Source organism: Mus caroli, unplaced genomic scaffold (genome assembly GCF_978045245.1).
Source record: "Mus caroli unplaced genomic scaffold, Mus_caroli_1 scaffold_16, whole genome shotgun sequence".
NCBI classification, from domain to species: domain Eukaryota; kingdom Metazoa; phylum Chordata; class Mammalia; order Rodentia; family Muridae; genus Mus; species Mus caroli.
Window position 1 is genome coordinate 7,779,094 of NW_028227271.1, and position 25,889 is coordinate 7,804,982.

General features: G+C 40.5%; 1 protein-coding gene across 2 annotated transcripts in view; it reads right to left on the reverse strand.

The window, feature by feature from the left end:
- The window catches only part of Arid2 (AT-rich interaction domain 2), a 124,372-nt gene that overhangs the window by 47,650 nt on the left and 50,833 nt on the right, over window positions 1–25,889 (reverse strand). For both annotated transcript variants that reach the window (XM_021182946.3, XM_021182945.3), the window contains exons 4-6: window positions 9,889–10,022; window positions 3,099–3,317; window positions 643–710 (exon numbers count right to left, since the gene is read on the reverse strand). In XM_021182946.3, coding sequence (XP_021038605.1) covers window positions 643–710; window positions 3,099–3,317; window positions 9,889–10,022 — 421 coding nt within the window. The remainder of the gene's footprint in view (window positions 1–642; window positions 711–3,098; window positions 3,318–9,888; window positions 10,023–25,889) is intronic.

Sequence of the window (25,889 nt, forward strand, 5' to 3'; positions counted from 1 at the left end):
AGTTAACAAGGCTGACCAATTTCTCAAGAAATGTCAACAATAAAGAATTATCTTCAAGTACTGAGACAAGACCCCAACGTCTACAATTTTCATGTGCATTCACACACAAATCTTTTAAACATGGAGGCAGAGTCCAAATTGTAATAAAATAAAACTTGGGAGGTCAAAGGCTACTACATCATTAGTTTCACAAAATGTATAGCCGAAACATGCTGACGTAAGGACAAAAATTGCATTCTGTGAAGAGGAAAAATACCAAGGTCCAACCACAAGCTATCAAAAAGGAACACTCTATCTGAGGAAGACAAAGCCATGCTCCAACAGCATCCAGCATAGACAGCTGTGGCTAAACTAATTTCCTTAAATTAATCTGAGGGATTTAAAACTTTAAATATTTTCTGCTATTATTACATATTCCTTATCTTATAAATAAACTAAAGAACACAGGAATTTCATTTCTGTTCGTTAGAGACGTTAAACAATTTCTTTTCCAGTCACAACCTCTACATAGGCTGCATGGGAGCAATCCTGTTAAAGATAAAGGTAGCGAGCGGCGTGCACTAGCACAGAGCCAGCCCATCAGACTCTACGCTGACCTGGCAGAACATATTCCATGGGTCAGCATTTCGGTTTGTGAATTACCTTAACAAAGTCTCTATCAGTCTTCTCTCGCCATTCTTCTCCAAAGACAGAAGAGAATGATCCTAAAGCTAAAAGAACAAATAGTAGAAATGCAATTAATGAACGCTTAATCTTTAATATTATATAGCTTTAAAAAAATAAAACTACATCTCAATATATCGTGTTTGATAAAAATTGTTTCATCAAAAATCACAGAACTAGATGCTAGTAGTAAACAACAACCTTTCTAACTGAGCTTCAGACACTCTGTGTCTCTTCATTAAAAACACACAGCTTTAGCCAGAGAGATTTTAGCTGGCAAGAGCACATATGAGGCCCAAAGTTTGATCCCTAGCAGCACAAACCGAAACTTGTTTGTTGGTAGCTGAAAAGAAGGCTTAGAAGTCACGACTCTGTATAGTATTCTTCCACAGGGCCCAGCTCTGGGCACCCTTGTAGGGGCTCACAACTACTTGGGTCTCCAGGTCAGGAGATCTGACTTCCTCTTGTGGCCTCTGTGGGCACTACTCTTCTGTGTGTACACGCACGCACACGCACAGTTGGAAATAAATCTTTACAAACATGTCCAGTTTTTAAAAGTTATATACATTGTAAAGAAAAAAATGTCCCAGCCGGGCGTGGTGGCGCACACCTTTAATCCCAGCACTCGGGAGGCAGAGGCAGGCGGATTTCTGAGTTCGAGGCCAGCAAGGTCTACAAAGTGAGTTCCAGGGCAGCCAGAGCTATACAGAGAAACCCTGTCTCGAAAAACCAAAAAAAAAAAAAGAAAAAAATGTCCCCAGAGAAGCTTCCTTTGTGGGGAAGAGAACACAGTAACGAGCTAAACAAGACGGTGGTGTGTAGCGTACCAAGCTGCCAACAAAATCCCCATCCTGATCTCAGAAATGACTACATGATTAATACTTTAAAAAACAGTGCAAGACATTTGTTGTAAACAATGCTAGTAATAAAATCCCCATACAAAACATTCTCCACAGGATAACTACTTAAACAAACAAGCAAACAAGCAGACTGAAGCACCACTGAGCTCTGTATGAGAGAGGCCGGCTATAGGAGGCCTGGCTGGCAGATGTGTACCATCACACTCCAGCTTCAGGTGGGTACCGAGAATCCCCACTCAGGCCCTGTGCTGGGCAAGCACTGAGCCCACTGAGCCACTAAAGCCACTGGGGGTCTTGGTGCTGTTTTTTTTTTTTTTTTTTTTTTTTTATCTTAACTTTTGGATTTAGAGATTCATCACTATGCAGCCATAGATAGGCTTAAGATGAGAGAGCCACCTGCCTCTGCCTCCTCCTCAGGAGTGTCACGACACCTAGATAAACTGTTGAGCTGCAAGGGTCTGGTAAACTTAACATTCTTGAGTGCAGTACCACACACATACTATGCCTAAGAAGTGTGAGAAGATATACAGGGCATAAGTACACCATTGAAACACATCAGGTGACGTCTAGGCTACGCATTACACGTCATTATTCACACACAGTTCCACTCAATGGCCACATAGCAGGACTTCACTACTATTGTTCTGATGTGGAAACAAATGTGTTCCTGACAAGTTCCATTCTATATTAAGTGCTGAGTTATATTTAAAGGATCAAAATGCCACACAAAAACACTCAATGAATATGTGTAGAGAGATTCTCTTGCAAGCAACACCTGCCAGTAGAAAAGGCAATGGCCAATGAGGTGAGTCAAGAGCTAAGAGGTGGGAGACTGACAGGAAGAGAGTAGATTCTGGGAAAAGGTGAGAGAATAAAAGGAGATGAAGGAAGAGATTCCGGAGAGCCAGGAGGAGACGGACATAAGTCAGCAGGGAGCTGAACTCAGGATAGGGTAAGGAGAGATGCCAAGGGAGATGTGAAGGAAGGGACTGAAGGAGAGGGAACTGAGCACGTGCAAGTCATAGAGCAGTTTGAATGGCTAGTCAGGGAATGAGCCACAGCTAACGGCCTAGGCATTTAATAATCAATAATTAGCCTCAGAGCTGTTATTCAAGGAGGACTGGAAAGGAAAAACAGTTTAATTTTTTTTTTAAACAAATCTGAGAATCTGAGATAGAAATCTAACAAACTTTGATATTCAAAGTTACAACAAAACCAGGGATAACTGTCACTGTTCCTTCCTCACACAGTCAGAAGTAGCTCAGGCAGAGCAAGAAGCTAATTTTTATGTATTCTTACACTGTCCTTACTTTATTTTTGTATAAAATAAGTCTATGGCAAATTCTCAACACTTTTTGCTAGATAATCCTAAATATAATAGTTTGTAAAGTTAACAACTTGATACGAATATACACTAAAATGAATATATTTGCAAATAACTGGTTTTAAAGGTAAAAGGGGAAAAACCCCCACAAATCTCCAAAATACTACAATAAATTCATAAAATGTATGCTATAAAGATTTTCCTTCTTAAAAACCATGAAAACTTTGCACTTGAAGTTTGATAACACTTACTGTCATCGAACACCCCAGCATTAGCAAGCAATAAAGTGATGATTTTGGGATCTTTCTCAAGCTGCATGACGTGCTTGCTTTCATTTGATAGGAGAGTGCACACATTAATAGCGAAGTCCACTTCATTTGGGAGTCCAGATAACAGTGAAAGCACCAGTTTATTATAATCATTTGGCGAATTAAAATCCATAGATAACCCATAACTTTGACGTAGATAATCTAATAAAAGAAAAAAAAAACATGAAACCACAAGTTGTAAGTTAATCGTGGAAGGATGACTGGCTACTTACTCTCTGCTAAACACACAACATACTGTAAGCTGGTGGTGGAAGGAGGACTATAGCTACTTTCTGCTAAACATACAGCAACCGTGCTTTTACCTTCCCCTTCTCTTCCTTCAGCGTAGACTATAAACTGATTAAAATGGTCCAATTTTCTCAACTTTTCAAACTTACTAGTTGTTAAGAAATATATTTTTAAATATTAAAATGCACTTACTTACCTTCTTGGATATCATCAATGAAGCCATAGCAAATCACTATTTCATTGGATTTACTGAGATAGCAGTAAAAGCCATAGTTTTAGCATTAGAATCCTAAAAATTTTAAAAGATACATACAGCTTTCTAACCACAGCCACAGCCATCCTGCTCCCTTGCTGCAATCCCACCCTATCCCTATTGGTTCTGTTCCTTGGTTCAGTTTTCTTTTGAAATATCAGATAGGTCCAATTACACAACACACAGGCCTTTGTATTTGTGATCTTTCATTTAACAACATACTTTTGAGGTCCATGTTGACAGATGAGTCACTAATCCATCCCTTTCTAGACACAGTTCATCATGTCCCAGATGAAGGCATTTCTACTGGTTTTAGACCTACCTATAAATATGGCTATTATAAACATTCCTGTGTGGGACTTTTGGGGGACACCTCCATTTTTCTTGGTTAAATAGCTAGAAGTCGCCTTTAATCCCAGCACTCGGGAGGCAGAAGCAGGCAGATTTCTGAGTTTGAGGCCAGCCTGGTCTACAAAGTGAGTTACAGGACAGCCGGGGCTATACAGAGAAACCCTGACTCAAAAAAAAAAAAAATATATATATATATATATAGCTAGAAGTCAAATTGCTGGGTCACACACACACTGAATGCTCAACTGTCTAAGAAACTGCAGACACACTTTTCACAGTGGCTGCAGCAGGTGACGTCATCTGCGGTACCCTAGAGCTCCTGCTCACACCCTGGTCAGCCCTTAGCATCAGTACTAAGTACCTTGACTGAGAATCGTTTATTCAATATTTTTTTCCCAAAACTTCCCAGTCATTTGGCTGTTTTCTTATTGTTTCAAGGAGAAATTTTAATTCTGATGTAAATTAATTTGTACATTTTAACTTTTGTTTTTGTGGGTTTTGTTTTGTTTTGTTTTTGAGACAGTGTTTCTCTGTATAGCCCTGGATTTCCTGAAACTAGCCCTGGATTTCCTGAAGCTAACTGTGTAAACCAGGTTGGTCTTGAACTCAGGGATCCATCTGCCTCTGCCTCTTAAGTGCTGAGATTAAAGCCATGTGCCACCACACTCAGCTATGTTTTGGGGTCCTAAGAAACTATTTCCTAAAGAAAAATAACATGATTTTATATGTGAGAACTGATTTTAAAACATCCACTTAACAAAACTTTCAAAGTCAAAAGATAGGCAAACAGAAAGTACATAATTACAGTACATCAGGGCCTTGACGGCCGCAAACACCCTAAGACAATTTTTCAAATAAAGTTGTCACTAGTTTAAGAAAATAAGAGTTGGAAAATGTCCAGATCAAACATTTCCGAACACGTCAGAAATACCTGGATTCTTTATAATGTAAAACAACAACCTATAAAACTTTTCTATAAAATATAAGTAAAAACCTTTTACACATAACAGAAAAAAAAGTTGCTGAGGGGTGGGTTTGAGACATGGCCTCGATATGCTGCTGTGATTGGATTTGCTCACATTCCTCTTGATCAAGGCCCCCAAATTCTAGAATGACAGGTCTGCTACCCTAGGGGGCTCAGCATCAGCATCTGAACAGAGAGCTCTTCCATCCGAGATGCTCCAGAAACACCACTGACCACGGTGGGGTGCGTAAGAGTTACAGATGAGTGAGACACTGACTCTCCGCAACAGTTAACACTGAACAATAATGCACGGCTGAGCTCAGGGAAGGCACAGACACCAGGAGGGCCTGGCAAACAAATAACACAGCCACGCTGTGGAGCTGAGGGTTATGGAGCTGGCTGGCTAGGCTTGCCCACTCTGAGCTCAGCTTCAGTCAGAAATCCTGTCTCACAAAGCAAGATGGAAAGTGACTGAGGCGAACACCCAGAGTTGAACTCTGCTACACAAACACGACAATATATAGATCATTTTTAGGATTTTAATGAATGAAATTTCTCATTGATGAATGAATTTTTTAGGTGTCTTTACCCAAACCTCCTGGATGGAAATAAACCTGGAACTTAAACTCCTTAAGCTAATGTAATCTTGGAATTTCTTAATCTGTTACTGAAGAATAGAAATCTCTCGCTACCAGTAAACGTTGCTATCATACAACCAACAAATTAAAATATCTTTAATCATATTAGGCTTGGTAAAGGCTCCTTCAGAGAGTGTGTGAGAAAGTAAGGACGTTAAGATCCAGATGAGAGAGACAGCTCAGTGGGTAGGGCTCATGATTCAGCTTGGATTACTGAATTGCGCATGGTAGGGAGAACTGACTGTTTCAGTTTATAATCTAAGCCTCACATGTGCCATGGCAGACCCTTTCAGAGACAGACAGACAGACAGATGAAATAAGTGGTACATACCCATAACCCAAGTATTTGGAAAGCCAGGGACAGGAGGCCTATTTCATCCTATGTGTTTCAAACCAAGCTGGACAACTCCGAAAATGTAGGCTCATTAACAAAACTATACCCACAGGTTTGAACGCCTCCCTTCTGCATGCCTAGGCAGCTGTATGATCTCAGGAAAGGATCAGCAATTTATTTTTAAGAATCTTGATTTAAAATTTACTGAACTGTGTAACTGTTAACAAAGTAAGATTTGAGGTAACCGTTTCTTTCTATTTTCAATGTAGAGAAAAGAGAGGGTCCTCCCAGAAGGCTGTTTATGTCCCTTGCAGGGATTCCATGGGGTAGTCTTTCTGGTAATGTTGGCAATGACTGCAATTGCCATCCAAGTGTCTGTTAGATTATGGAACATTTAGTCACAATCAGTATGACAGTGAGTAGCTCTAAAACAGTAGGTTCTATTCATTTTAATGAGTTGTCTTATATAGGTTTTCACACATACTTAAGGTTAGGAAAGAGCTGAGTGTATAGCCATTTAACACTTGTCTAACATGCACAAGGCCCTGCCCGCATTTGCTTGTCAGCAATCTTCACCCACTTATATAAACCTTTAATATTTATGCAAAATTCAAAGAAAAATATCAGTATTCGTGTTCAATAATCCATGCTCAAAACAGAAACTTCTCAACATTTTCTGCTATTATATTTACTGGGGAAAAGAGTCAATAATCTTGGGAAAATTCAGACAGCCATGCTCTCAGGTGTGACAGTGCTGTGTTTGTGTGCAGGTGGAATATGGAGGCCTGGGGGTGGTGGTAAAAATCACCATCATTCTTAGCCACTTAGTCACCGACGAAGATGTAACTTTAATTTCTCAAAACCTACTTCTAATGATGGTTCTTAAATACTTTAACCTTCCTTGTGGCTCACCACTCACCAGAGATAGTGGAAAAGAGAGGATACAGGGGTTGGGGAAGAAGTGGACTTGTGTTGTGTGGAAATCAGCCGTTCAATTCATAGGTTAGAAGGCGGTAGTCATGAAACAGCAGTGGTGGCAGGACCTAGCAAAAACAGCCAGGTCTCAGTCTCAGCAAGAGTCAGCAGGAGGGAACAGCAGAAGCACCAGTAGTTCTCGGCTGTGTCTCTGTCAGCAAAGTGAGGATCAGGGAAGATTTGAGACCAATGTTGTTCAGCCATCTCTACCAGGGAGCCAAGCTCGGCCTCCTTCACCGTGTCGAGTCCATGGTCGAGTCCTTTTTATATATATCCCCTCCACGCTTCATGTCTCCTCCGTGCGTCTTCCCTCAGCATCTGTCTCAGCTCACATCACTCTGCCAATCAGCCCGAGTCCATGGAAGCAGCAAGAAGCCATCAGCACACCACCAGAAGTTTCTTGGTGAGCTTTTCTCTGTGGAGTCCTGACAAATGGAGCTCAACTGCGCAATGAAGGCGCACCAATACATGTGTTTCATCAGCAAAGACTCCTTCATCACCCGTCCTTTCACGTGCTTGCTTTAGCAGAGCATCCTCTCTCCCATGTCTGCTTCAGTTAAACATTCCGTCACGCGTCTGCCTTAGCCTTCCACCTGTGTCCACTTCAGGAAAACACTCCTTCACATGTCTGCCCCAACAGCTGACTTTCCAAAGAACCCATAAGTTTTCACTTCAGAAAGAGTCTTTCAATGAAACCCAGAGAGCCCATTGGTCTCCTGGGGCTGGGCTGCCATGTATTTATGTGGGTTTCTGGGGATTCTAAACTCTAGCCTTCATGGCTGAATGGCAAGCACTTTAACCACTGAGTTATCTTCCTGGCCCCTGATTTTTTTGTTTTTTTTGTTTAAGATAAGACCTGACTTTGTCTGCAGCACAGACAGGATTCCAGCTCAGGGTCACCCTGACTTAGCCTGCTGGAGCTCTGGTGTGTGCTCCCACATCTAGGGTTGATTACATGCATGATACTAAAAAAGGAACCCAGGCCTTCCCCTGTGCCAAGCAAGGACTCTGACCTTGAATCCTTTATTTAGGCCTCATCCCTATATAAAATTTTTGAAATTTATCATTAGGTAATTTTTTATTTTGACATAGGTTTTTCACAGACACACAGACAGACAGACAGACACATACATACACACACCAAAACAAAACACAACAGAGTTTCCTCAACTTTCCTGCTGACAACTTAGTCATCAAGGAAGGGCTTTTCATATTGGTGATAACCTTGATCACTGGTAGTGTCATCAAGTTGCAATATGTCTTCCTATAAAAATAAAAAGCACCTTAAAATTCCTAAACATTGTTCTCAATGTTTTCAATGTGAACCACACACTCTGCAATCCAAGGAGAAAGCTCCTAGCTGCTGCTTCTATAAGTATCCCTTGGGCAGACTTTGCCAAATAGGATACATCTGAGACCGCATCTCGAGTCCCGTCATAACCACGCAGATGCACTATCTCATAGACAGGACGCTCTAACATGTTGATGGATGGCTTCTACAGCATGTCGCTCTCAGCCATTTTGCTTCTAAGGATATCTAGCTCCACCAGAATTCCAGCACAGGCTTCCAAAAATGCCAAACCCACATCACTCACAGCCAAAGTGTTTCCGTTAGACAAAGTTAATGAATGCATACTGATTAGACAGAGCTAGGGACTATAACATGTACAAGTAAACAGCGGGTTGTGGTGACATCCTGCGATAACCTCACAGTTCACTTGGGAGACTGAGGTAGGAAGAGAATAACTTTGAGTCAAGCAAGGCTGCAGAGCAAAACCCTGCCTCAAAACCAAAGCAATAAAAAGAGAGGTAGCTTGCTTTCTATTACTGTGATAAACTACTATGACCAAAAGCAATCTGAGAAGGAAAGAGTTTACTTCAGCTTACAGCGTGTAGTGCGTTGTCCAGGGAAGCTAAGGCAGAAAGCTGAAGGTAGTACTAAGAGCACATGTAAAGGTTTGCTTTCCCGTCACTCTTCCTGCCTCACTGCAGTCATTTTGAAAGGTATGCAATAAAGCCTCTCCCAGTGGAGATAGGAGATAGTAAGAAGAGCCTCTATTTCTTCAGTTACTGAATCTTTGAGGGAAACAGAGGCAAAGCTAACGTGACTGAAACTTTAGAAATAGACATGAGAATAAAACAGAAGACGCTGCACTGCTGAAATCAAAGGGCTACCATTAGCCCTCAGCACTAAGACCAATGACTGACTACAGAAATGCATAACACAACTGCAGTTTTTGTAAATGCTTACAATCTTGATAAATATCTCTTGCTGAGTAGACCAAATGCTAAGACACTGTGACATGTACCCCTAGCTCATCTTCCCAGAACTCTTGACAACTAGAAAGTGCAGCAGCTCTATTCCAATCTCTCTACTAGATTTCAAATGAATTATTTCTAATATAAATCATCTCTTTGCAGCTACGGAAATCTCTATAATAATGCCACTTGAAGGAAAAAAGTCTTTTAATATCATGTTAGGAATGACAGACAGAATTTACAACATTTCTGACATTCTTTATGGACTGACTACAGTGACTTCAGGAAATGTAGCAGACTCCACTGAAAGGATCCTAACACTCGGTCCCTCTGAGCCCAGGTGTTTTTGTTTTTTAAAAACACAGTTTATAGTCAGCTTGTCTAATCTTAAATAGACCTTCCCTCTTCTCATTTATTGGCCTTTCAGGATAAACTTACTAATGATCAGTTAATAAGAAAAATCTGTAAGAAATTTTACTTTAAAAAAATTCCAAAACTTTCTTCTATAATCTGTGGTGCAAAGGGCTCTAACAGCAAATAAAGCCAAGCTGTAAAAGGTCTAAAGCCTTAAGCACATTCATGTGCACAGTAGGTCAACCTAAGGCCTTAAGCATGTTCATGTGCACAGTAGGGACTAACTCACTGGATGATGTCTACTTCCCACTTCAACCCTCTCAGCCTATGTCCAGCAAATCTCCAGTGGTACTTACCTGACACGCTGTGTTGCTGGTAATTGTAGGAAGATGGGATTGCACCAATAGGAAGCTGTGGCTTTGGATTGCCTGGTGGTACCTCATCATCATCTTCCCCAAAATGATGAACTTTCTCGTACTTTTCTAGGTAACTGAAAGAGAAAAACAGCAGAGCAAAAAAAAATGTTACTTTTAAACTTCTACCACATATTTTCTGGATACCTAAGAATCAGAGTGCTATTCATAACCATAACCAAGCAGAACAAAATCTTATGCTAGAAGACAGTGACTTCAGCTGATAGGAGGACTGCTGTAAACTCAATACAAGTTAAAATAGTTTTCTCTTTACAGAAAAGATCTTACAATTCCAGAAAAAAATTATTTACAATATAGCAAAGTACAAGTGCCTGTTGGTAAATAATAATACACTTTATGTACTGTTTTTTGTTTTTTAAACAACTTATACAGTTGCTGCAACAGCTGCTCTCAAGAGTGTAAGGTGATCATGAGCCAGGACAGTAGAGCAGGTTGGCTGGCAGACTAATGGGCTGGTTCGCTTTATGTCACCTTGACAGGAGCTAAAGTCATCTGAGATAGGGTATACTCAATTAAGAAAATGCCTCCATAAGACCAGGCTGTAGGAAGCCTATAGGTATTTTCTTAATTAGTGATTGATGGGGGAATGTCCAACCAGTTGTGGGTGGGGACATCTTTGTGCTAAGCAGACTGAGCAAACCAGGAGGAGAAAGGCAGTAAGCAGCACCCTCCACAGCCTCTGCAGCAGCTCCTGCCTCAAGCTTTGTGCCCGTTTGAGTTTCTGTCCTGAGAATGATGAAGAAATATAAACCAAATGAAGCCTTCCTTGTCCCAACACCTCCCCACAAAAAGAAAAAAAATTGGAGTTTTTAAAACACAAGATTTAGGGACTGGTGAGATGGCTTAGCGGTTAAGAGCACTGACTGCTCTTCCTAAGGTCCTGAGTTCAAATCCCAGCAACCACATGGTGGCTCACAACCATCCATAATGAGATTTGACACCCTCTTCTGGTGTGTCTGAAGACAGCTACAGTGTACTTACATATAACAATAAATAAATCTTTAAAAACAAAACAAAACAAAACACTACAAGATTTAGGAGTTAACAGTTACAGACATGCTAAGCCCAAGCTCTGCCACTTATGACAACAAAATGATAATTCGACTTGGTTCCAGTGACCTGCTCTGCAGCCCCGACCAGCCAGCACTGAAACTGAACAGATGAGGCTGTGCTGAGGACTAAATGGCATAACATGCTCACTGTGTTCTACATGGCTGCTAGCTCACCACCATAAGCACTACTAAGGTGACTATGGCAGTGATGAAGTTTCTGTTGTAGGAGCAACTGCTACACTCATACCAAAGGCTTGTGCAACAATATAATGGATTCCTACTAATTACTATACAAGACGGATTTTGATTATTTTACAAATTAACTTTTGTATCTGGAGTTAAGTCATCAGACTTTTCAACTAACTAACTAACTAACTGTTAGTTTACCATCTTCTCAGGGGAAAATGATGTAATTGGAAAGATATTTTAGCAAGGAAATGTAACTTTGATATGGGCTATATCCTTGATTCAAAGTAAATCTTTCTATTATTGTTAAAATAAAACGAAAAAGAGCTATTAGGTTACTATAAACACAAATGAAAAGACAATTCCCTGATCTTGAGGTCTATACACAGGCTCACTGTATATTTCAATATTATTTCTGTGAGTATTTTTATTTACCAACATATAACAGCAATGCACTATTTTACCCAATTGATGAAACTCAGTTCTTCAGTGATGCAGAAGCTACTTCAGTGAGGGGTGGTCAACTTGTGTGTTAAGAAGACGGTCTCCCACTGGGACACACTCCCACCATAATAAATGACTTCCATCTGTCTCATAAGAGTCTCATGTTTTTAAAGTTCCTTCCCATGGAATCTAGCCACACTTCTGAAATTTTGCAAAGAGGTAGAAGCATACATAATAAAAGTGAATCTTTAATAAAACTGCCATTTTTTTTAATTCAGTTTTCCTTGTTATATTCCTGCATCTGAATGAAAAAATTTTTTAAATGGCTGCAAAAGCAATAGTAATTTACTGTTTAGAGCCTGAAAGGAATTAAATTATCGCCTTCCCTTTCTCCCAAGTTCTCCATTTAAGCTCAACTGGATCAGGAAAGTTCAGATTGCAGCACATCTTACTGCTGTAGGTTCAGCACCAAAGCTAAGACATGCACAAACAGAGCACTTCAATCTGATCCATGGATGTCCCAAGCAAGTAGTTAAAAGTCTAAAGGAAGGTCTGCACATGAATAGTCCCCTTGTGGTTTAAGTCCACAAAGGCTTTAAGAAGCACATAAATCAAGCCTATTCTTGATCTCAGTGCAGCTACCACAGAAGAGAGAATATGCATAAACTTAGACATGGACTATAGCATGGTAAAATAAGTAAGTAAATAAAGGCCCCAGCTGCCATAGCAGGTGAGAATCACAAGAGTCATTTCTGACTACTAGGTTTTAGCTATTGATCTGGCTTCACAGCCAAAAGTGAACTGAGGTAAAGTAGAATACTGTCAAATGACCATTCTATCAAAAGCCACTTATAGACTCACTGCTATCTAATCAAAATCCCCACCTCATTTTTCACAGAAATAGGGGGGAAAAAAAAACTAGTTTAAAATTTATATGGAACCAAAAAAGATCCTAGACAGTCAAAGCAGACCTGGAGCAGTACTTGGGGAATTATCATGCCACACTTCAAAATATACTACAAAGCCACAATAATAAAACCATTATAGCACACACACACAAGATATAAAACCCAAACATGAACCCAAACATGCAATTACATCCGTCTGGTATTTTACAAAGATGCTAAAGACATACATTGGAGAAAAGACAGCGTCGTCAGCTGGGAAAACTGAATGTCCACACATAAAAGAATGAAATTACACCTACATCTAATGTAGTGCACAAAAAAAAAAAACTAACTCCAGATGAACCAAAGACCTGAACATGAAACACTGAAAGTTCTACAAAAATACTGCTGCCCTTCCCCTGTCACTTCCCAGGGACAGCAAGGTCCACTGTGTACCAAGCTGAGCTAGAGGAAGGGAGGCCTAACTGGGCATGGGTGGGTGCAGTGCATGATCTCAGTAAGTGATATGTGGGTGGGAAAAAGGAAAGAAATGAAAAAGGGAGGGAGGGAGGGAGGGAGGGAGGGAGGGAGGGAGGGAGGAAGGAAGGAAGGAAGGAAGGAAGGAAGGAAGGAAGGAAGGAAGGAAGGAAGGAAGGAAGGAAAAGAAAGCAAGCTACCAGGGAACAGCTTCAGAGAACTGGTTTGTTTTAGGGAGAAGTGGATGCTTATGCCCCTGGGGAGGTGGCTAGCGTCTCTGAAGCAAGGTTTGGGTAGCTGTGTACCAATGGCCAGGGCAGCAGTGTGGGAAGACACTCCATGTTCATACTCAGTGGCTGTAGAGTGGTGGGGAGGGGGATGATCTTTTAAGGTCAAGCAAGGGGCGAAGCCTGATGACTGTCAGGGTGATACTCTTGCTAGGGTTGATGGTGGGGAGCCAGTTTTCTGGTGGTGGCAGGCTGGGAGGGGGATCTTGGCGGACTCCTGCCATCCTCATCTGAGGAATCATCTCAGGTTGAAGCTCACTTGACTGTGCATAACCCTGAGCCATTACAGCCCCACGGCTATCAGAGGCAATACTCTATAAAATCCAGGTATAGGAAAGGAATTTCCAAACAAGACCCCATTTGCCCAATAATTGACGTGTGGACTTTATAAAACTAAAAGTCTTCTGCACAGCTACACAAGCAACTGTGAGAGAGGAAGCTCGCAGACTGGAAGAGAATCTCTGCTAGCTATACTTCTCACAGAAGATTAGCATCTGGAATAGGTAAGAACTCAAAAAGAAAGCAAAAACAAACAAAAACCTAATAATCCATGTAAAAAGGAGGGGTGGGATCTAAACAGAGTTCTCAAAACAAACAAACAAAAAGCTAAGAACTATCACAGAAATGCTCATCATCCTTACCAAAGAGGGAACCACAAATCCAAACAACACCGAGCAAGCTCTTACCCAGGTCAGAGCGGCAACCAGCAGCACACAGTGGACAGGCCTGGGAAGGAAGGGGAAGGGGATGGGGCAGGGAAGCTCTCACTCACTGCTGGTGGGAGGCCAAACTGGTCCAGCTCCTCAGGAAACAAGTATGGAAAAATCTCAAAAAGCTAAAAATAAATCTACCATATGACCCTTCTAGACCCTTCCTTGGCATATGCCCAAAGGACCTGACATCATACCTCACAGACAGATGTGTATAGCCATACTCACTTACAATAGATAGATAGGGACTACAACATAAAAGGCCTTCACCAGACACCCAGATAATGAACTGTGGTACATACAACACTATGGACTACTACTCAGTTACAACGAAAAGTAAAGCCACAAACTCTGAAGGCTAATGCACAGAACGAAGAGAGAGCACACTGAGTCAGAGATGTCAGACCAGAAACGCAAATATCACACGTTCTCTCTCACTTTTGGTTCCTAACTTTCAAATCCTCAGGTGAACATGCAACTGAAAGTATAAAGTTGTTGGTCAGGTTTTTCTGACTTCCAAAACATTATAGGCTGTTGCCTTTAGTTCCCTCCAGATGCCTCTGAACACAAGACGTGGAAAACCTGGATCTGACCTGAAAGCCTCCTTTCTGTTGTCTAACTTTCACAGTATCAGCAGGCGCCGTGCAGACTTCAAAGGAGGGAAGCAACCAATAGCCACACCTAGCTACCACAGTGGCGTGTGGAGCTTGGAGATAACCAACAGCTCTTTAATTGCTTGTGGTATATTTCTATGTCACAAAGCACCTCATTAATGAAGATTAAAATATACCAAACACCTCAGACAAAGGTCTTAGTGGAAGTGAGCTGGGGCTGACATGGAAGCCTCCTCCCAGGGTAACTTATCAGGAGGCACCATGCAAAGAATATGAAGGAAAGAAGACAAGAAATGGTAGGAAAGAGAACAGACAAGAATGAGGAAGGCACATGTGTAGAAGAAAAAGTAGGGAAAAGGAAGGAGGGAAGGGAAGGGAAGGGAAGGGAAGGGAAGGGAAGGGAAGGGAAGGGAAGGGAAGGGAAGGGAAGGGAAGGGAAGGGAAGGGAAGGGAAGGGAAGGGAAGGGAAGGGAAGGGAAGGGAAGGGAAGGGAAGGGAAGGGAAGGGAAGGGAAGGGAAGGGAAGGGAAGGGAAGGGAAGGGAAGAAGGAGACAGTAGAAGAGGAAGGTGCAGTAAAGGCCTGAGAGCAACACTATGTGAGGCTTTGTTGTAAATGCAGTGGGAAACTCAGGCAGTGCTGCAGTGAGCTGTAGGTATGGGCTGCATGAGCAGAGGAGCAGGCAGGTGGTACCAGGCGGTATGTTCTTTTCAGGGCCTGTATGGGATTTTGATCCTGGTATGGAAAGTACATGGGAGGTGACTCTATATTAAATGTGCCCTGCACAAATGTGTAATTTATTACAATGATGGAATTTGCTTACATTTCTTTAAAAAGAAAACAAGGACTTAAAAAAAATGTAGTAATACACTTAAAACACATGGGAAAAGGAGGCCAGGGTAAGAAGCCATAAGACAGTACATGCTTGAGGAAAGCGGTAAGAGTGAGCGGCACTTGCAGTGACAGTTCTGGAGCATAGAGAAGAGGGGAGGGGAGGGGAGGGGAGGGGAGGGGAGGGGAGGGGAGGGGAGGGGAGGGGAGGGGAGGGGAGGGGAGGGGAGGGGAGGGGAGGGGAGGACGGAACTATCACGCTGGGTTACTCACATCACAGACAGTGTTAAGGAAACAGTGTTAGGAATCCAGTTCCATCAGATACACAAGAATGAATTCACGACTTCACTCTCTGACCTAGACAGTGAAAGTGAAGGATGGAACCACATGGGGCTAAGCCTCGCTGGGGAGCTGAGCTTGTCCAACTAAAGGGCACAAGACAGTCCATCCACAAACACACACACCGGCAACAAGAACATGAAGGGCGACAGCTGCTTCCGCAGCTCTGTTCTAATTACTCATTCCCTCTTTCAAATCTGTTCCAGGTCATCAAATAAAAGAAAAATATTTAATAGTTTGAAAATAATTTTAACAAATAAGAAGCAAACTATAAGAGCACAACAATGCTAAATACAATGTTTTTTCTCCCATGCACGTAAAATGTAACAGATTAGCCCCAGACTATAAATAAGGCCAGCACAATCAACCTAGAGACCCTCACTTCGGGCTTCTCTATCATGCGGCGACTCTCAGTTGCTTTTCTCTTGTCCTGATCTGTAAACTGCTACAACTATTTCATTGCTTTAATCATATTTCATTACACACTTACTTCTTTTTAAAAAAATCATCATATTAGGGCACTTTCCAAAATCTATGTACCCAGCATGAAGTGAAAAGTAACAAGATTTCTTCAAAAGCACAATGTGAAAATCACCAAGGCTAACTACCTGTAATTTAGGAAAGAGCTGACAGTTCTATTGGAGAGAAAAGAAGGGTAGTTTTGGTCATAATATTCAGATACACAACACAGAGTGAGCCGCAAAGCCAAGACACTGGGATTTGAGTTTGTCTACATGACTTTGAGCATTCCAGCAGACACAAGATTTTAATAAAGACGGTTCATGGGGAAACAAATATGATCAGACTGCTTTTGTAGACAATTGTTGGTTCATGTGTTAGGAGCAAGGACAAAGGATATGCTTCAAGGTTATTGTTTTAGCTCCAAAAGCTTGTCAAGAAACTGAATTTTTATAACATAACTGTTGGTCTTCTTTAAAGTCAGCAGTCTCTTCTCATGGGAAACTTCCCCAAAGTCACTTGTTGAGAATCTATCTAAAAGTATTTACAATAGTACTCTATATATTGCCTAGTAATGTGAAAATTTTAAAGCAAAGGAATAGTTCATTATCCAGCCATGTTTCTAAATGTATTTATTTCATTAAGCATGTGTTCCTCTTAGAGCAGAACAAAACTCACCCTGCAGAATCCTTTGCTAGAAAGCATTGATTGTAAAGAGGAAAGGGAACAACGGTGCAGATCCCTCCTAGTCCTCCATTCTACTCTCTCCCAGGAGGCAGGCGCAGGGTACCTTTGTAGAATATCGTGGAGTTCTGCAGAGCAGTCTAAACTCATTATGATAAGACTTATCGACATTTAGGGGTGGGTGTGTCATGGTTTGTATAGGCCCAGGGAGTGGCACTATTAGGAGGTGTGGCTTTGCTGGAGAAGGTGTGTCACTACGGGTATGGGCTTTAATACCCTAGTCCTAGCTGCCTGGAAGCCAGTCTTCTCGTAATGGCCTTCAGATGAAGATGGAGAACTCTCAGCTCCTCCTGCACCATGCCTGCCTGGAGGCTGCCATGCTTCCTGCCTTGATGATAGTGGACTGAACTTCTGAACCTGTAAGCCAGCCCCAATTAAATGTTGTCCTTATAAGAGTTGCCTTGGTCATGGTGTCTGCTCACAGCAGTAAAACCCTAACTAAGACAGGCTGTGAGAGATGGCTAGTGAGTAAAACCACACATTGCTCTGGCAAAGGACCTGAGCTGGGTTCCACACATCCATGCCACGTGGCTCACAAACTTCTGAAGACACCGGCACTAATGTGCCCATATACACATGCAGACATATACACATTAAAAAACAAACACTTTAAATTCTTAAAAAAAAAAAAAAAAAAAAAAAAGAACCACTTAAAGCTCATTCTCTTTTCCCCTCCAGAGACAGGGCTTCTCTGTGCAGCCCTGGCTGGCCTGGAACTCGCTCTGTAGACCAGGCTGGCCTCGTCTACAGAAATCCGCCTGCCTCTGCCTCCCGAGTGCTGGGATTAAAGGCGTGTGCCACCACCGCCCATCAAAGCTGATTCTTGACAAAACACCTTAGTACATAACAAACAGAACAAATCTGTTTCCAGACCCAGGGGCTAAGGAAACACTACCTCCTGATCACAGCAGACCTGCGAACAACTGCAGCATCTCAAGTGCCAGTGTTAACCAACCAGTAAATCAGAAGCAACAGGAAACAAGGCATTTCCAGAAGTTGAGAGATACCCAATGAATATTTTATGTATCAATATTCTTTTTAAACTATGGAAATAGAAACTCAAGAGTACAGAGGCCCTGCCACCAATGGAAATAAATATTCTAGCAAAATCAAATCATACCATGTAGAAACTGACTATATATGCTTTTATGCAGATTAACAAGATGTCTCTTGCCCAATCCATTTACCAAACAATCAAAGCAACAAAATCAAAGAGAAGACAAAAACCAACCAATAAACAAACAAAACAAACAAACAAAAAACAAGGAATAGAAAGGGAAAGAGACACTAGCTGGGAATAATTTAAAATACTTTTAGCATTGAAGAGAATATTATTGTCATCATGAAATTTACCACGAGGTAAATAAAAGTAGACACCAGAGATCAACCCAGGTATTGGAATGGCATTTCTATCAGAAACTTCATCTTCACTCCATGCAAGCTGTAAGTAATGTCACCAAACAAAGCTGACTTATAAACTGACTGCTGTCTACCATAGCCAGAAGAAATGACTCTGATTCTACTTACAATAATTACATCTTTGTCTAATTCTTGAGACACAACAAACATTTACCATATGCTATTCTAAATGAAGTTATCTTATTCAATTGGATGTGTACTTAAATATTTAAACAAACACTTTGAATATATTAAAAATATCATTACTTATTATCTGGCTACAAAGAAGTGAAAATAATTAAATGCACAGCTGGAGACAGGGCTGAGTCCCTCAGAGCTCTTGTACTCTTCCAGGGGTTTGTTCCTAACCATCATAGAGGGCAGCTGATAACCACCTATAACTCCAGTTCCAAGGGATCTAATACCTTCTTCTGGGCTTCAGCAGGCACCCACACATTATGAAGTAAACACACACACACACACACACACACACGCACACAAATAGTTCAAATAAATCTTGGGGCTAGAGTCTTGGCTTGGTGATTAAGGGCACTTACAATTCTTACAGAGGCTCAAAGGTCCATTGTTAGTGCCCACGTGGCAATTACAGTGGAGTCAGCACTATCTTCTGCTCCACAGGCACCAAGAACATATGCAGCACAGATACATATATGCAGTCAAAACTCACACACATAAACAGTTTCAAAGCTCTAAAATTTAAATTCAAATAATATCTTTATAAAAAGGAATGAACTATCAATATTTAATACATTTAAAGTATTCAGAAAAGACTGTACTTTGCCAAAAAACTATAAAATTCTACATCATATTGGTGAATTAATACACAAATTATCTTTTTTTAAAGACTTTATTTCATGTGTGTGAGTACACTGTCAGTGTCCTCAGACACACCAGAAGAGGGCGTCAGATCCCATTACAGATGGTTGTGAGCCACCATGTGGATGCTAGGAATTGAACTCAGGACTTCTGCAAGAACAGTCAGTGCTCTTAACCACTGAGCCATCTCTCCAGCCCCACAATTGTCTTTAAGAATAGAAAAATCTAATAAAAGCAAACCAAATAGACATGTGTGTGTGTGTACCTTTCCACTAGTGTTCTACATTTTAGGTTTTCCAAAAGAGGTAATGAAAGACCAAATTAAATACAAAGTCTAGATCATACTCTAATAGTCGTGGGGTGCTTACTGGAAGGATGGCTGGATGAAAAAAGCCTTGGAAGATTTTTTTTTAAATAAGCATAAGGTCTAAGATGGATATTTTTATGTCAAGTATTTAACAGACTTTCCAAGGCCAGTGAAACGACTTGATAGGCCAAGGTGCTTGCCAGCAACAACCTGAGTTCACTCTCTGGAAACCTCACGATGGAAATGACTGACTCCCTCAAGGTGTTCTCTGACGTGGGCATCGTGGTGAACGTATGCTTACATGCTCCCGACACACACACACACACACACACACACACACACACACACAACAAAAAACAAAACAGAACAGAACAAAAGTACGGAAGGCTTGGAAGAAGAGTAATAAGTGGACCTTACATTGAGAAGATGCAAACATGGCATTCAGGGCTCTAAAAACATGAAGGACTGTGGAGAAGGTGGTGGAAGCCATGTAGTGTGACAAACCACCTAGAAAACTAAGGGACAGGCAAGCAAACAAAAGCAGTTGTGACTTTGATCAAGACCTAAAGAATTTCCCACCAGTGCGGAAAGTGGAGCTCTGTGGAAGAGTCTGCAGGTCCTGCAGTCAGTCCCCAGTGGTGATGGAAAAAGGGAGGAAGGGGACTTCAGATGAATTGTTTCTTACTAAGAGGCTGAGAAAACTTCAATCCTAAAGATTAATCAACATGATTCTAGATCACCAATATCTCTACATTCTTCTTATAAGCAAGCAATCCAAAACAACGATTAAAAACAATTTAGTCCAATGCCTACAGAATGTTCTAATGTAATCAGAGACAAGACACATCAGGAAGTACGAGGGAAAAAATTTAGTGAACATGTACTGAGGAGCTTCAATTCAAACACAGTAAAGTCTCAGGCAATGCTAAGAAAAAGAAATCTATCCCAGCCTATCACACATACGAAGAGTGAACCACAACAACCCAAAGAACTACTAAAGTCGATCAAAGAAAAAAGTAGGTCTTCACTTAAATTATTAACAAGGACAGAAAGTGCAGTAGATGGATGCACTAGAAACTATGGAAACCAGAGTGAGGAAAAGCACACTTTCACTGTTTTAAAAAATTAACTCGGGTTTCTGTCTGCGACTGGAGCTAATCCTGTGCCACAGTGCTCCTTACCAGAAGAGAGTGGGTCTCCCAGGAGTGCTGACAAGCCTGTGAGCACAAGTACCACCTTCTGCTCAGAGGGACCCGCCTGGGACAGGATCCTTCTGGTTTCCATCTGTGCCCATAGCTGATCCAGTGTGACAGCCCTCCATGGGAGAGACTCACCAGTAAGCACAGGTAAGACCACGACTTCTGCTCAAATTCCTGGCCCAAGAGGGCCCACCCTGTGCCATCAGGACACAGGAAACAAAGAATAGCCAGGGAGGTTAGGGGTGGGGTCGGAAACAGGATCCTTCCAGTTTCTACCTGCACACCTGAGCTGACCCTGTGCCACAACTGTCCATACCCAAATTCCTCCTGGAGAAAACTGGTCTCTCAGGAGTTCTGACACACAGGCTTGCAGGAAGGACAAGCCACAGTCAGAGACAGCAAGAACAGCTAACACTAGAGATAACCAGATGGCAAGAGGCAGGGGCAAGGACAGAATCAACAGAAACCAAGGCTACTTAGCATCATCTGAACCCAGTTCTCCCACCACAATGAGCCCTGGATACCCCATAAAACCAGAAAAGCAAGACTCTGATTTAAAATCACATCTCATGATGATGATAGAGGACTTTAAGAAGGACATGGGGCTGGAGAGATGGCTCAGCGGTTAAGAGCACTGACTGCTCTTCCAAAGGTCCTGAGTTCAAATTCCAGCAACCACATGGTGGCTCACAACCATCTGTAATGAGATCTGACACCCTCTTCTGGTGCATCTAAAGTGTACATATATATAATAGTAAATAAATCTTTAAAAAAAAAAAAAAGAACGACATAAATAACTCTCTTAAAGAAATACAGAAGAACACAGGTAAACAAATTGAAGCCCTTAAAGAAGAAACACAAAAATCCCTTAAAGAATTGCAGGAAAACACAACAAAACAGGTGAAGGAATTGAACAAAAGCATCCAGAATCTAAAGATGGAAATAGAAACAATAAAAAAAAAAATCACAAAGGGAGACAACCCTGGAGATAGAAAACTAGTAAACAGATCAGGAGTCATAGATGCAAGCATCACCAGCAGAATACAAGAGATAGAAGAGAGAATCTCAGGGGCAGAAGATACATAGAAAACATTTGACATAACAAAGAAAATGCAAAAGGCAAAAGCTCTTAACCCAAAATATCCAGGGAATCCAAGACACAGTGAGAAGATGAAACCTAAGGATAATAGGTATAGAAGAGAGTGAAGATTCCCAACTTAAAGGGCCAGTAAGTATCTTCAAAAAAATTATAGAAGAAAACTCCCTAACCTAAAGACAGATATGCCCATAAACACACAAGAAGCCTACAGAACTCCAATAGACTGGACCAGAAAAGAAATTCTTCCCATTCCATGATAGTCAAAACACCTAATGAACAAAACAAAGAAAGAATATTAAACGCAGTAAGGGAAAAAGGTCAAGTAACATGTAAAGGCAGACCTATCAGAATTACACCAGACTTCTCACCAGAGACTATGAAAGTTAGAAGATCCTGGGCAGACATCATACAGACCCTAAGAGAACACAAATGCCAGCCCAGGCTACTATACCCAGCAAAACTCTCAATTACCATAGATGGAGAAACCAAGATATTCCATGACAAAAATAAATTTACATATTATCTTTCCACAAATCCAGTCCTACAAAGGATAATAGATGGAAAATGCCAACGCAATGAGGGAAACTATATCCTAGAAAAAGCAAGAAAGTAATCTTCTTTCAACAAACCCAAGAGAAGATAGACACATAATCATAAAAATAACATCTAAAATAAAAGGAAGCAACAATCACTATTCCTTAACATCTCTTAACATCAATGGACTCAATTCCCCAATAAGAAGACATAGACTAACAGACTGGATATGTAAACAGGACCCATCATTTTGCTGCATACAGGAAATGCACCTCAGTGACAAAGGCAGACACTACCTCAGAGTAAAGGGCTGGAAAGCAATTTTCCAAGCACATGGTCCCAAGAAACGAGATGGAGTAGCCATTCTAATATTGAATAAAATCAACTTTCAACCAAAAGCTATCAAAAAGGATAAGGAAGGACACTTCATCAGAGGAAAATCTACCACAATGAACTCTCAATTCTAAACATCTATGCTCCAAATGCAAGGGCAGCCACATTCATAAAGGAAACTCTATTAAAGCTCACCTCACACAATAATAGTGGGAGACTCAACACCCCACTCTCATCAATGGGCAGATTATGGAAACAGAAACTAAACAGGGACACAGTGAAACAGAAGTTATGAACCAAATGAATCTAAAACATATTTATAGAACATTTCATCCTGAAGAAAAGAATATACCTTCTTCTCAGCACCTCACAGTACCTTCTCCAAAACTGACCATATAATTGGTCACAAAACAGGTCTCAACAGATACAAGAAGATTGAAATAATCCCATGTACCCTATCAGATCACCACAGACAACACAACAACAACAACAACAAAAAAAAACAACAGAAAGCACACATACACACAGAAGCTGAACAACGCTCTACTCAGTGACAACTTGGTCAAGGAAAAAATAAAGCAAGAAATTAAAGGATTTTTAGAATTTAATGAAAATGAAGACACATCATACCAAAACTTATGGGACGAAATGAAAGCAGTGGTAGGAGGAAAACTCAAAGCTCTAAGTGCCTCCAAAAAAAAAAAAAAAAACAAAACAAACTGAAGAGAGCTTACACTGGCAGCTTGACAGCATACCTGAAAGCTCTAGAACAGAAAGAAGCAAATACACCCAAGAGGAGGAGACGGCAGGAAACAATCAAACAAAATAGAAAAAAGAACTATACGGAGAAATCAACAAGATATTAGCCAGACTAACCAGAGGGCACAAAGACTATCCATATTAATAAGATCAGAACTGAAAAGGGAAGTATAACAACAGAAACTAAAGAAATTTAAAAAATCATCAGATCCTACTACAAAAGCCTATATTCAACAAAACTGGAAAATCTGAATGAAATGGACAATTTTCTAGACGGATACCATATACCAAAGTTAAATCAGGATCAGATAAACCATCTAAACAGTCCCATAATCACTAAAGAAATAGAAGCAGTCATTAAAAGTCTCCCAACCAAAAAAAAAAAAAGCCCAGGACCAGATGGGTTTAGTGCAGAATTCTATCAGACCTTCAAAGAAGACCTAATACCAAGATTCTTCAAACTATTCCACAAAATAGAAACAACAGAAGCAATACTACTCAATTCATTCTATGAAGCCACAGTTGGGGCTGGCGAGATGGCTCAACGGGTAAGAGCACTGACTGCTCTTCCAAAAGTTCTGAGTTCAAATCCCAGCAACCACATGGTGGTTCACAACTATCTGTAATGGGATCTGACGCCCTCTTCTGGAGTGTCTGAAGACAGCTACAATATATACATATACATAAAACAAATAAATAAATATTAAAAAAAAAAAAAAAAAAAGAAGCCACAGTTACACTGGTACCAAAATCCCACAAAGACCCAACAAGATGGAGATGGAACGGTTTCAGTTAATCAGGCACTTTTCACAATTTCCTTTCATAGAGGATTTCTGCTTCTACTTTCCAAGTGTTAAGATTATTAGACCCAAGGCTTATAATGACAGTTGTCAAAAGCACTAGTGTGTGTATGTATGTGTGTGTCTGCCTTTCAAGAACAATATGTCTTCTGGGATTTATATACAGACAAAATTAAGACACAAAAAAGTGTGACACCAACAATCTATAAGTCAGAGGCAGGGACTATCACAAAAGTCTCAGCAGTCTTGCAGTTCATGAAACAGGACAGAAACACCAAGCATTTAATGTTAATAAGGATGAATTCTATTATAATAAATTACAAACATATACTTAAGCATGGTAGAAATAAATCTGCATTTAATTTAAATGAGGCAAAGAGAAAAAAGGTAAAAATTCAAATAAAAAATATTGGATTTAAATCCAAATATATTGCTAGTTGTATTATGTATAGACTAAACTCTAGTTAAAAGACACAAGTTTTCCAACTACATATTACATATGAATTACATATTAACTATTTAGTTATCCAAATTACATTGAATAACTAAGGATAAGCTGAGAGAATTATGTTAATAGAAAACAAAGCAGAACAAAGCAGATATTAGCAAAATGCATAATGTCAGAGATAACATAAACTTTATAATGGTATTGTTCTGAAAATCAAGGATGTGCTGATGAGACAGCTCAGTTTGTAAAATAGCTAGCATACAAACACAAGGATATGAGTTCAGATCCAAGTATCAATGTACAAGCTGGGCATCAGGCATGGACATCTGTACCCACAGTGCTTGAGGGGAGTGGGAGACAGTGAGCAGAGACAGGGAGATCCTCAGAGCTCATTAGAGGCAGCCTGGATAGATTAATGAGCTCCAGAGTAGGAGTGATCAAGGAAAACCTCGGATAGTTCCCTCAGGCCTTCACATGGCCATACAGGGATCCTACACAAACCACCCACAAGCACACAAAGCATATTCACATATACAAATATACAAATATGTACACAACACAAATAGACTAAAATACTAACAGGAAAACAACAAAGAAAAGAGCAGAAATAAATGAAATACAAAACTATATATAGAAAGAAGATGAACACAGTCCGAAATGTTTCTTAGTAAACATTTAACAAAATTGACTATCTTCTGGTAAAACCAATGGCTGGATAAACAGAATTCTAATAATCAATATTAATATTGAAAAGGGTACGTCAATCACAGCTCCTGTAGCCACAGTACTTGGCTAGCATAACTATCTTAAAATATGTAATTATAAGCCTCCCCACCAAGAAAACTGTATATGTTATAAACCTTTGCCAGTGGGAATCTATCTAATATCTAACATATATATATATATATATTTCTAAAGGAGAGTGTAAGCGGTAACCATAACCCTACCTACCAAGACCTTAGAGGAGAAAAGGCCAAATTATCTGAACATGAAAGTAAATACGCTACAGACAAAATTTGAGGACAAACACACGCACTCACACATTAAAACAGCAGGAAACTATGTGTATGGGTCTAAACCTGCATTTTCCTCAAATTTAATTCAAATTAAGAAGTCCAACAGGTTTGAAACCGTTGCAAAACAACAGAAGTTGAATGCATCCCATACAAAATAGTCAAATA